At 46.0% G+C, this 13,468-nt stretch overlaps 1 protein-coding gene across 2 annotated transcripts in view; it reads right to left on the bottom strand.

Moving 5' to 3' along the window:
* The window catches only part of UVR8 (Regulator of chromosome condensation (RCC1) family protein), a 72,083-nt gene that overhangs the window by 33,105 nt on the left and 25,510 nt on the right, over window positions 1-13,468 (bottom strand). For both annotated transcript variants that reach the window (XM_086509040.1, XM_086509039.1), the window contains exons 5-8: window positions 10,613-10,768; window positions 10,363-10,536; window positions 10,155-10,226; window positions 9,890-9,961 (exon numbers count right to left, since the gene is read on the bottom strand). In XM_086509040.1, coding sequence (XP_086365166.1) covers window positions 9,890-9,961; window positions 10,155-10,226; window positions 10,363-10,536; window positions 10,613-10,768 — 474 coding nt within the window. The remainder of the gene's footprint in view (window positions 1-9,889; window positions 9,962-10,154; window positions 10,227-10,362; window positions 10,537-10,612; window positions 10,769-13,468) is intronic.

Raw genomic sequence — 13,468 nt, 5'->3', positions numbered from 1 at the left:
TTCACCACTAATTTCCCTCGCCCTCGTCCCCCCTCCCCAAAGCTCACCCTAGTCCCCTGTCAACCCCTCACCCCGCCCTCGACCTTCCCCTGTCGACCCCTCTCCAACCCTCGCCCTCGCCCCACCCCCCTATCGACCCCTCGCCTCAGCCCACCCTTGTAAAATTCGCCCCTATCCAATTCAATTCGCCCCAACCCTGTTGTCAATTCGCCCCTATCCAATTCAATTCGCCCCAGCCCTGCTTCTACATACTTGGGATTCACTTTGTAAGCCCGTCCTCTGACCGACTTAGCCCCCTCAACGAAAGGAATTGTGTGGACTCCTAGCTCTGCTGAGATTCCTTCCACATCGTGGTAAGACCAGGCAAACACATCCTTGCAAGAGCGCATGAAAGAGATTACCACGTCGAGTAGAGCAGGGTGATCCCATAACCAAGCGGCTAACAAGATGGGCTGATGGTTGTCAGGGCCGCCTAGGTTGACCTCTTTGACTGGGTCAGGCGGTGCAGTGGGGGCGAGGCTGCGTCAGGGAGAAAAGACCGTGCCGCCTCTGTGAGCTTCTGGACATTATGAGCTGGCGTCTGATGAATGTTGAAATCAGCATACTCTTCCTGCAACCATCCTGATGGAAGCTCTGCGAATGGTAAATCCTCAGATACCTCAAAGTGCTCCGGCATGGGTGGAGAGTCAGATGGAGTAGAGGTTAAGGAAGAAGCTGGGGTGTTGGCCAACTCTTGCAAGGGAGACTTTTTCCCCCTTCTATGGTGTGTTATAGGCTCACCCAGGCCAACGGTTTCCATCAAGGGACCCTCTCAAGGATGGTGACCAGAGACCGGTCCACTTGGTTCTGGCGCACTTCGCTGACTGGGATTCCTGGCTTCATGTGTAGCTTCAGGTGTAGGATCAGGGGAAGAGGGTGAATCAGTTGGCAAAGGTTGAAGAGAGACTACATAGCATGGCCTCAAAGAGGTAGCTTCTAACCACTGCAGTAAGTCTTCATCGGACCCATTAGGAGGGACCGATTGCTCCAAGTCAGGGTTGGACTCTACTGACAAAGAGCTATGTTGAACGACCGGATCCATACCTCCTTTGAGACGAATTTGTTGCATTTGAGAGCAAGGAGTATGTATCCACATGGCGTCGTTTCCCTAGTCGTAAAGTGCTTTCGTATGTCGCAACCATGGCCTACCAATCAGAAGGCGATAACCTCCCTCTACCTGGGGAAGATTAACTACCACAAAATCCAAGTTAAAAGTGAAATCTTGTACCTTCAGAGTCACCTTGTCGACTATGCCCACTGGGTGGACTGTTCTCTGATCGGCCAATGTAATAGTGAAAGGAGCACGTCGGGTAGGCTGTAGACCTAAGGCCATCATAGTGAATTCGGGCATCAAATTGATTCCAGATCCACCATCAACGATGACGCTGGATAGCTCATGCCCAAGAATAGATACAGTGAGACGAGGACTTTTATAATAGGTGAGAGGAGCAGTTGGATAGGAAATCAAATAAGACTCTGAGGGCTGTACAGGGAGGTGCCCGCCACTAGGCCCAGCCCCCGGGTACAGAGACTGAATGACTGACAGGGTGTCACTTCTGAGTGTTGCGTCGAGCCTTAGCATGTCGTATAGTGACACCTGCTGATAAGTATTTTTCAAGATGGCTTCTGCTTGGGCTTGGCGTCTTCGAACTGGGCTCCCTTTGGAACCTTAATCTGTTCCAAGTCAGCCACTGCTTCCAAGAAGGCTCCATCAATGTCAGATTACAGGGAAGTTGGTTTGCTCTGAGCAATTTTGAAGGACTCGTCCTTTGGGTCAGGTAGACCAGATTGAGGAAGTGCGGACTGGCGAGGTGGACCTGTGGGCAGACTGAGACCAAGAGCTGCTCTTTGTGCCCGAGTAAGGACACCAACAGGCTCCTCCACTTACAGTGGCTTGACCACATGAGTAGCAGGTGATGGTTGAGGCACGGTGTTCACAGTAATCAAGTTTATCTTCGGAAAGGTGAAATCTTGCTGGTTCTGAGTCGAGCCTGAAGACGGGGATGCCCTTTGCGTGGGACAATCCTTACTGTAGTGATCCTTCGAATCAGGGCAATGACGACAAGGAGGGGACCCCTCAGGTAAAGGACACTTGCTCTGATAATGCCCATATTCTCTGCATCTGTAGCAGAGTATGGGCCGATTCGAAGCACGAAACGGGGGACGAGGTGGTTGCTGCATGGAGTTGGAGGTTGAAGTGTAGAAGCTCTGAGGGGTTGAGCTGGCATTAGCATTATAAAAACTTTGAGTTGGGAAAGTACTTGACATACCTTGGACAGCAAGGGTATTGAGCAAAGGTGGCATGTAGTTGGGATGGCCGTAGTGGGAAACCATGTTGGATGCTGGTGCTAACCCCTGTTGGAGAGTAGGACCAAGACTTTGCTGTATTTTGTGCAATCCCTTTATATAGTAGCAATCCTTATCTTCATGACCCGATTTTTCGCAGAAGTGGCAATAAGAGCAAAGGGGACAGTCCTGTGGAGGGTGTCCTGGAGAGCGGCATGAACTACACCATACCATAGCCTTAGTCTCCTGCTGAGACCTGAGCTCTTCTAACTCTCTTTTAAGTGGATCATAAGCCTCTTGATGTGGAGGCTTCTCTTGTCTGAGAGAGAAGGATCTCTCTTCTTGAAGGGCGCACTGTAACTTTAGGGCTTCCAGTTCCCTTCGTAAAGAAGTCAAGGGGTCTGATGGATTGTCCACGATTACAGGGGAAGTATCTAACTGAGGAGAGTCAGTGAACTGCCTTCTTGCTCCCTCTATTCTACTAGTAGTAGCAACAAAGTCCTCTTGACTGGCTTCAGGACGGAGACTTTCTCTGAGCTTTTGTTGAGAAGTCTTAGGCAGAGCCTTCTCTAGCCACTTCTTCACCATGAATTCCCTCGGTTGCTGAGGCAGCTTGGCAACCAGGGACTTTGTTCTGGTCATGAGCTCTGCAAATGTCTCCTTGGGCTGGAGCAACAGGTTGGCCAACTCATCTAGAATCTTCTCTTGATAATCCCCTGGTCGGAAAGCTTCACAGAACTGTTGTCTTAACATAGTCCAAGTAGTAAAGTGGTTTTCAGCAAACTGACTGTACCATTTATCTGCAAGACCATCCAAGGTGGACGAAAAGAGCACCAGGTATGCGTCTTCTCTGTTGAGACCACGACCTCTGCAAAGAGAGACAAACCTCCGACCATGGTCGTCTGCATCTTCTGTGGAGAGACCCTTAAAGGTAGGGAACTTGATGTTCACCTTTGCCAGAACACTTGTGAGCTCTTCCATGGCCTCTTGCCCCTGAGTCTGTTGCTCACTAGCTTGCTGTAACAAAATGAAGGAGAGCCTTAACGGAGAAGGTGACCTGGAGGATGTAGAACCGGTCAAAGGAATGGAGGTAGCCGTATGAGTAGGTATGGGTGATGGGGTTAATATGTTTCTACTGGGCACCAAGGGTTGACGTCATCTATGGTAGTACTTCAGAGGACTCAGTAGAGCACTTTGACGCTCCAATGACCTCCTTGTATGTGTCATGCAGTAACCGCCAACCCCACCAAGCTTTGGGCAAGAAGACCTTCACTTGGGTAAGACAACCTTCACTTGGCTGAACATTGGTCTAGACTCTACTAGACCAGGGCGAGTGACTAGACCACCTGGCCTGGACCAGGACGAGGAAGGACTAGACCAGGGACGAGAAGGACTAGACCAGGACGAGGACTAGGTGGACTAGGGCGAGAGAGGACTAGACCAGCAAGGCGAGAGACTAGACCAGCTAGATTTAGTTGTCAAGGGTGAAACTGGACCAGACCAACAGGCTGCACAGGCGAAGCGAAGAAACCAGCTACTCAACAGAGTGAGACTTCAGTTGAGGTCCCACTGTGATCGCCAAAATGCAAGCACCTGTAGCGCGGATAATGTGTCGTGCTCTCTACAGTGTGGGTGCCCTTCAGTGTAATGTGCGTGACAATCTCACTCAAACAAATGGAAACTCACTCAAACAGAATGAAACACAGAAACAATGGATAACAATGGATAACAGCAGAACAACAGAGACATAGCAGTGGACCAGAACATGTGGACTCGACTACCTCAAAGAACCATGTACAGATTCTGGCGTGGCAGCACACTCAGCTCCAGCCCAGGACTTACAGGTACAAAATGGGGGCGTCGAGGCTCAGATGTGCAGGGATGGTGAAGCAGTGCTCTGTGTAAGACTCGCTACCAAGACGACTACATACCAGATAATAGAACTGGCCCAAAACGACTACTCATATGTACAACCATAAAGAGCCACCAACAGCTCATAAATGTCCAGTCAGCTAAGTCTATCTCCAAACTGAGTGGTGGTGGTGACCTAGCCACGATGTCCACTAGACCACCGTAGGTACCCTGCCACATGTCGCTCCCAGCCCAAAGGGTCTGTCAAGTGTTAACCAGACCAACTGTAGCTAACTATCCAACTATCTGCCTGTCCTGTGAAGTGACACTGTAGCCTTGCTACACACGTTTAGCATTCTATGGGATAATGACTGACCCACCCCTGAAGGCATTATGGTTGACTCAGGGGATCCCTGGGTGGGCAAGCACCCATTCAAACTCAAATGGGGCAAGTTTGCAAATTCATGTTTCCGATGTGGTAAATTTGGGCACATGCAATCTGATGTCCAGAACCTGTTTTACAGGCGCCTCCTCCAGTTGTTCCGTCATTTACTCGAGTTCATACGAGCAAACTTATTGGTGAGTTTAAGCAGAATGGACGCTCAGTTGTTAATGTAGCTCACAATGTGGAAAAAAGGAGAGCCATGCCTTCCCAGTCTGTAGTTCCTAGTTATGGCAATGTTGTGAAGAGATAATGTTGGGTCGAGTGATTCTAGTGCTTGGGAGGTGTCTAAACAGACAGTGAAGACTCGCACTCTACCTGTCAATGCTAATAAGAATGACGTGCATCGTTCAAGCAACTTCCATGTAATGATAATCGCACATTGATTGACGAATGGGAAAAAGCGAAGCATTCTTGAAAAGATGTACTTATTGGTGAGGCTTCTACTTCGTATGTAAATTCTATGGAAAAAAATTTTGCATTGAATCATTGGATCGGCTCCAGTTTTGCCACTTGTACATATAATTTCTCATGCATAATCGAATTAGATGCATCTCATACAACGTGCGTGGGTTATATGGCAGCTAACCTCGCACTGTGTAAATACATGTAGGGCAAATATAGTTGTTTTGCAAGAACACAACCAGCACGAGTTTACAAGAAAGTGTTCCTATTTTGCGGGTTATTGGATTGCGCATGCTGGCTTGCATGGTTACTCCGAGTTTTGATGATGGTTCGGTATGAGCTTCAGTCAATTCTTGTGAGAAATGACCCACGTGGTCGCTAGATGATTGTGCAATGTTTGCTCAATGGTCAGATTTATGAAATTGGAGGCGTTTATGAATATACAGCATTTGCGCAAAGGGCATTATGGCAGGATCTCTCTTCCTATCCATGGACCTTCAATGCACTCCTTTGTGGTGATCGGTGTGACATTAAACGAGTTTCATGCAGATGAAACCCCGAAACCTATGAAAGGTTTTGCCGAAACGCATGAAACGGACAGGCATTTTTTATGAAACGTTTAAAATTGGGGCTTTTTTTCCATTTTTTTGAGGTCTAGCTCCAGTTAACAGATGATTGTGATCCCTAAAACTTATGGTTTGTGACATTGAATTAAGTTTGAACTTTGTTCAATAGAAGTACTTTGCTAAATGAATCAATGATGCGTTAGTTATGATTCATGAAACTAGTGGCTGTGTTTTAACTTTCATCAATACTGAACATCTCTTTGATCGTGCTCGCTTGAAGTCGCTTCTAAGTAGTGAGCACTGAGCAGTGAGCACGTCTCTCTCTCTCTCTCTCTCTCTCTCTCTCTCTCTCTCTCTCTCTCTCTCTCTCTCTCTCTCTCTCTCTCTCTCTCTCATTCATTAAAGTCTAGAGTCATGTGTGCTACATTGTATACATATTTATCATATTTTATTAATATATAATTTAACGTCGTTTATGAAACCTGTTTTATGTTTTTGACGCTATGAAACGAAACGTTTCAAAACCTCGAAACCCCGAAACGACCGAAACCACGAAACGTTTCATGTCACACTGGACTGGTGATTTTAACAATACTCATGATATGCATGATAGCACCACAAGCATTTTACACGTTGCTTGTAGAGAGACAAGAATGGGATCATCTCATTGCTTCTGCACGGATGCTTGATTTATGGCGTTATATGTATCCCGATGTTTCGGAATTTACTTTTCAACAAGTTGCTCATTACTCTTATCGTGCACGTCTGGACAGATGGTATGTACTCAACTCACAGCAGTATGATGATTTTGTATGCGAAGTGATAATGGGTTACACTCTGCAGCTATCGGATCATCACCCTGTTTTATTGAATTTGTACTCTGGGCAATCTCTTTGTGATAGACAACTTTCTCGGAAACGTCTGCTGCCATTCGAGATATGATCTCTCGACTTGTTCCCCCCTTGCTTGCTCACATGCATCTTGATCTTGATGTTGCTTGGTTTCGCTTTGTCATTCGAGTGCAATGAGCTATTCAGGATTATGGTGAGCAATACAAGCATCGGATTCGAGGCAATGTTAATGATGCCAAGCAGGTCTGTCAACAGTTGCACAATTCGCCAACGGGCCTTTGTGGATAAAGGTTGTGCTTCAAAACTATTTTTTAAGCATTTGCATCACTCAAATGTTTCCCAGGACATTAGGCGTGTAAAGCTTCCTTCTTGCGCTTGGACATCATCCAAACAGGAACTTGTTGACCCATGGTCTCGCATTATAGACAGGTGTTTGTTGTTGCTCCTCGAGCATCTACAGCAGTTTGTCAAGCACAGCAGTTCTTGCTCTCTCATGCTCCTTGGGCATCTACAGCAGTTTGTCAAGCACAGCACTTGTTGCTCATGTACAACCAATCATCTCTTCTCAGGATGCACTATGTCTTGAGGAACCTTTCACGGATTCTTAATTGCATTGTGCGTTGCTTGCATTGGGCCGTTGGAGATCCCCTGGCTGGAATGGACTTACTGTGGAGTTCTTCCTCTCCTTTTGGGAGACTCTTAAAGAGCCTTTGCTCTTCGTGATGAATGCAGCCTCAGAGAAACAAGGTTTGTCAAAATCATGGAAAGAGGGTTTGCTTAAATTGTTGCCTAAACGAGAACTTTGCGAGCATTTTTCTCATTGGCGGCCAATTACTTTGATACCTGTCGTTTATAAGATGTTGGCTAAGTTGTTGGTGAACCAGATTGAAGATCACCTTACACGATTTCATCAAGCTCAGTATGGTTTCATACCACGTCACCAAATCACTGACAACTTGGCTAATGTTCTAATTGGCATGGAATATACAAAGTACATGCAACAGGATGTACTCGTTATGCAAGTTGACATTGAAAAGGCTTTTGATACTGTGCAATGGGACTACATTGCCGCTATGATGCGGTGTCTTTGGTTTGGTCCTAAAATAGCCAATATCGTCTATTTCTTGTATGCTTGCAGTTCGTCTTCGGGGATTCTTGAAGGTGGACTGACGGAATCTTGACCTCTTGGCTGTTCGGTTAGGCAAGGCTACCCCATTAGTGCACTATTGTATGCTCTTTCCACACACCCTTTGTTGATGCATCTAGATCATTTAACTTCCGTTGGTCGTCTTCATGGATTGCAGATACCATCGAGACGCAACTTCATTGGGCAGGCTTATGCGGATGACTCTTTGTATATGCCTCGCAATTGCCAAGCTAATGCTTAAGTGATTATGGATGCTTTGGAGCTGTACGGCCTCGCGGCCGGTCTTCAAGTCAATTTTTGCAAATCAAAGCTTCTGCCGCTAAATCCTTGTGATTGGTATGATCTGTTGTGGCCAAGGGAGATTGTTCCAAATATGATTGTCAAGCATTTGGGGTATCCAATTGGATGGAATGTCTCTCACAGCCAAAAAGTGGATTGGGTTATGCAGTGCCTGAATGTTAAATTGCATAATTGGAAGTTATCCACATGGCCATTGCATGTTCGCTTGCGAATCGTTCAAAGGGCCTCACCATTGTCTCACTTCTCTTATGTCATCGATTTTGTCTCATTTGTGGTGAACTCATGCCCACAAAAAAGGCCCTACGTTTGATGTCGATGGAGAAACTTTGCACTCCCAAGCGCTTTGGCGGTCTTAATATATTGGACTTGCGCCGGCATGTTCCTAATAGGAAAGCCATGTTGTTGCCCACCCTTGCGCAACAAACTCAGCCTTGGGCTATTATGATTGCATGCTTGTGTCGGCATGTTGTTACTTCCTCCTTTGGTCACCGGCAACCATCTCTCCGGGAGATCGTGTTTGGCAAGATGAAAGGACACATTCTTGGATGTCCAATTACTTCCAGCCTGATCCAGCCTGATCCCTGCTTGGAAAGAGTTTACAATTCATTTATCATGGCATGGTCAACAGCAGCGGGAAGGGAATTCGCTTCGATCGGAGAGTCTTCATTCAAGTCGGGTATTCTCTCTTTACTTTGGTCAACCGTTCACCTCACCAGGCATACTTTTTCTCTTGTCATGGCCTGCGAGTGGCTGGTGATGTGGTTGATGAGGCGGGCCACACATTTCAGTTTCCCCTTGCCGCTTGACGTTTTGGATTGGGTATGCATTATCGTCGGCTCTGGAGGGAGCTTCAGAAGATGGTGGTTGATTTTTTACCCGTTCCGCCCTTGGCAAATGGTGCTCGCATGTCTGATTGGTTTTTCAAGGACACGCCCTTTGAGGCTATGTCTGCCAGGCAGGTGTATGCTCTTTTTCTACCAGTCCTAGATTACTGACCACTATAATGCCCTATGGTCAATGCACAAGTCAGATACCTGGTGGAGAAGCCACTCTCAGATCTCTGGAAGAGGCAATTGCCTTTGAAGGAGAGATTGTTTCTCTAGCGATGCTTGCTTGGAGTCTCCACTATAATGCCCTATGGTCAATGCACAAGTCAGATACCTCGTGGACGAAGCCACTCTCAGATCTCTGGAAGAGGCAATTGCCTTTGAAGGAGAGATTGTTTCTCTAGCCATGCTTGCTTGGAGTCTCCCGATGGGCTCTTTTCTACGGCATATCTGCTCTTCTCGGTGTGTTCGATGCTCGATTGCTGAAGAGACTGTTGGTCACCTGCTTTGAGATTGCCGCATTACTAGAGATTTTCTCAACCGCATAGCAGCTGGTGTGCGAATCTGCTTCCCCTCTATGGTCTTCCACAAAAGGTTTTGCGCTTTTGGCATTCTCTCGCCTTCCCTACAGCGATTTGCGGTCTTCTTTATGTGGGTCAGATTTTGGGCTTATTGAACACTCTGGCGTCAACGTAATGGCTGCATGTTCCTTCACTTTGATGCAGATCCCATTCAGTTTTTCAAGCTTTCCCTTAGGCAATCTTTACGTCTTACTTAAGAAGTTGGTGATATCACCTCAGAGATGTATCAGCTTTCCTATGAATGCTTTTAGCCCTCTTCCACAAATGAACACTTCTGTGTTCGTACTTTTGTATATGATCCTTTCTGTGGGTTTTCCTCGCCTTGAGGTTTCCCACTTGTAAATTAATCCCAAATGATTTAGAAGATTGAATATTGTTACGGCTAGTGTTGTCTAGGAGTTGTGTGAATCGAAAAGTTAGGCTTCTATACATGAGAGGCACACCACAATTCGGAGACTGCGCTTTAGATATGAGAGTGCCGTCCATGCATTTAGAGCAAGAGTACAATAACAAAGCCGCAGACAACAACAAGACAACCTTGAATAATGAAGAGAAACCTTAAAGAAAGACTAAACAAATGGAAAATTAACAAACCTCTTCAGCTGGAATTTTCACCAACTGAGGACTGTTATGATCTAGATTATTGCCCACTCCAACCTGCCCAAACTGCAAACCAAAAATTCGACAATGACATCAGCATCGTGTACTTTCTCTAGCCAATTATCAGCAGTCAACGTAAACACAACACCTTGAGAAAAAATACATAAATGTACGATGTATTTGGCAGAAACTAAGTAAAGACACACTGGAGTTAGCACCAAGGATGTAGGCAGACAAAAGGGAAAAAAAATGTATGCACCTTGTTCCAACCCCATCCGTACAATTTCCCTTGTTCATCCAGAGCCATAGTGTGTCTCCAGCCTCCTGAGATCTAAACCATGAACACCTTAAACGTTAGCCACAATAATCTTCAGATTCATTGAAAAGATTCATTGACATTCACAAGAGTTCATGTAGTGGGGGTCAGAAGGTTTCTCAATGCCAATTACTTCCAATCAAGCTCCAACCTGGACAATGCGATTTGCTTTTAGAAAAGCCACTTGATGAGGTACAAGATGATCTTTATTGTCCCCATGACCTAGCTGCCCATATTTGCTCCATCCGTAAGTAAACAGAACTCCAGAGTCGGAGACAGCTATAGTATGCCTCCAGCCACAAGCAACAAGGTTTATTTGCTCACCCTACAAACACCAAAGAACCACATGAGAAACTCAACCTCATGGAGGTACATGGAACCACCTCTAAAACATTACTTACAGGAATTGATGGAGCTGCTTCAGGAATTAGACGATCATTTCTATCACCCAAACCCAAGTTTCCATAGCGACCCCATCCCCAACCATACAGCTTTCCATTCTCTGTCACTGCAGCAGTGTGTTCAGCTCCAGCCGCAATCATCTTCACAGTAATCCCCTGGAGTACATAGGGCCATCTTTTTGTACAGATAACTGAAAGAAACTTCAACATATGCTATGTACGATCAGCTGCTCTCTCGAGCACAAAGGCCCTTAATTACTAATCTTCTTCCCTCTCAACCCTAGCATGAATCCTGCTGCAACCTGCACCCTACTACGTTCCTCTCATCCTCGCTGCTACTTCATGCCTCCTCTAAATTTCTAATACCTTTGCTCTTCCTGTAAAAGTCATGCAGCAACTCTAGAACTTCCATTGGCAAAGGAAGCAGCAGTTGAGAAGGTGAAGAACACCCATCAAGCCTTGCTTATCCTCCGTCATAGCTTTTCCTGCCTACAGAATGGGTGCTGGATGATAACTGTGATGATAGCTTTACTTTGAAATACAGTGTGCAGTCAACACTCCATTTGGACCCCCACTCATCCCGTTGAACATGCGCCTTCAGTGTGATGGCTGCTGGATTATTTAACTGTGATAAGCACTGTTTTGTGGAGCGCTGCTGTACTAGGATTAAACACTCCAAGCGAGAAATCTACTGCAACACACACGAGAAAACTGCACACAACTGAACTGAATTTGAAATTCGAATAGAGAGAGACACCCGGGGGGGGGGAGTCGACACAAAGCGGCAGAGTTCCGCTCCCAGATGCACTGGCCCCAAAGACTCTTTCGGAATTTCTTTCTTATTGATGCTTCACAAGGTACAATGTCCGAGGGTCCTCTCTCTACAGTGCTCCCAAGCTAATCTACCAAAGAAGAGGCCTTGGCTCTGCTTATAAACGTTGCACATGTGGCCTCTGGCCCAAAAGCAACTCCCTGAAAAGCTCTTCCTCCAAAAGCTAATGCCCAAGAGGGCTGTTCCGTAAAACACGGAAGCGTTTGTATAGTGCCACATCAGCATCTCCGCAATTTGTGATGGGTCCATACTGCTGGCCAAGTCTACAGGTTATGTGAGTTGCTTTATTTATAGGACTTAGGCCCCTCGGCCATCTGCTGATCACGTGGGAGGGTTGAGTTATTAAACCCAGACCCTCTTGGTCCCCTCGGCCAATCTTTTAAGTTGGGGAGGTACATTATTAAACCCTAACCCTTTGAGTATGAAGCATCACAAACTTGTGACATACACCCCTGTTGTAGAAACAGTAAATCACTGTCGATTATGCCTCCAAAACAAGCAAAGGACAAAAACTAGCTCAGTAGACACTAACTCTAAGTACTTATGCACACATCCAGCACTTACAAAAAGACGACGGTCACCGAATATTCACATCATTATCCCCTTCGAGATCTCAGATGAGAATCATAATCATTGTAATCATATACAGACCGCCCTCATCTTTTCATGGATATCTTGGTCTATTAAATTTCGTTATTATCATATTCACATCATCCCTAAGGTATTTAGATAAAATGCTACACTCATTTCATCTTTTTGACACGTACTCAAACAATACAAACATAAGAAAGCACATGTAAGGAGTTCACTTTAGAAATTCCCATCTCAACGTTACATCTTTTCATACAATCATTTAGCAAAATTGTCAGCCTGTCAGTATCCCTAAAATCTCAAAGAGAAATAAGTGACTTTATTCCGGAACCTGTGACAAAGGAGTGGAGTGGCTCCTCTTTTGTGCAGTCCGCACCGCACCAGCTTCAACCTACTAATTCAGAGTTTGGCATCTCTAGTGGACTGCCCAAAGTGATGCCATTATTTATTTTGGCTTTTAGGTATTTATTTTCCTTATTGGTCAAACTCTAGGCAGGGCAATTTACTTATTTTGGCTTTTAAGTATTTAGTTTACTTATTTGGCTTTTAGGTATTACTTTTACTTATTTGTCAATGTCATGTGCAACGGAAGTGTTTAAGGATTTAGCTCGGATCTAATACTCCGCACAAACACAAGGTTACTTTAACTCACTTGAAAGATCTAAATTAAATTGAAAGAAAGAGAGAGAGACGCACAGAGAGAGAGAGAGAGAGAGAGAGAGAGAGAGAGAGAGAGAGACGGCATGTCAAGTCCCAACCACCCTCAAGGGCCCCATTGCTCTGTTGCCAGAGCAAGTACTTGCTTTATGACTTGCACAATGCTGATACAATTACTAGATGTTGAGATGCTAATACTGATGAGGTACTAGCTAGGGATGTTGAGGGGTACTGCGGTAGGTGCTAAGTACTTGAGAGGCTAAGTGTTGGGTAATGCGGGTTCTTGGTACTTGGTATTGCGGGGTACTTTGGCGCTTGGAGTTGCAGGTATTGTTGGGTATTGAAGGTGCTAGGGACACGGAGGTCTTGATGATCCCTACGCTAAGCTAGACAGGAGCCGAGCCAAAACGCAAGGGACGCTAGATGCTAGGGAACTGCGTCGATGACGACGACCACGACGACGACAATGACAACGATGACGAGGGGTACTTCTACCGCGGTGTTGCTAAGGTGCTAATGGGGTACCATTGGGAATGCTTGGTACTGCAACGATGATGACGACGACGAGACTATGGGCTGATCTGCTATTGCCGGGGATGGTGATGGGCTCAAAACTATAAAAAAATGCGCTCACATGCCTAAATGCAGAAATCACTATACTTCGCAAGAGTCACAAACTGATGACGTGGCAATGCCAGGACACACACGTGATGACGTTGCTGACAGTACGGATCTCCGCAAAGTGCGCTGACTGGCTGACGTGGCAGCTGTACGGA

Source organism: Adiantum capillus-veneris, chromosome 3 (assembly GCF_014529385.1).
Source record: "Adiantum capillus-veneris isolate H3 chromosome 3, ASM1452938v2, whole genome shotgun sequence".
Taxonomy (NCBI): Eukaryota; Viridiplantae; Streptophyta; class Polypodiopsida; order Polypodiales; family Pteridaceae; genus Adiantum; species Adiantum capillus-veneris.
This window is presented reverse-complemented; position numbering and strand designations above follow the sequence as displayed.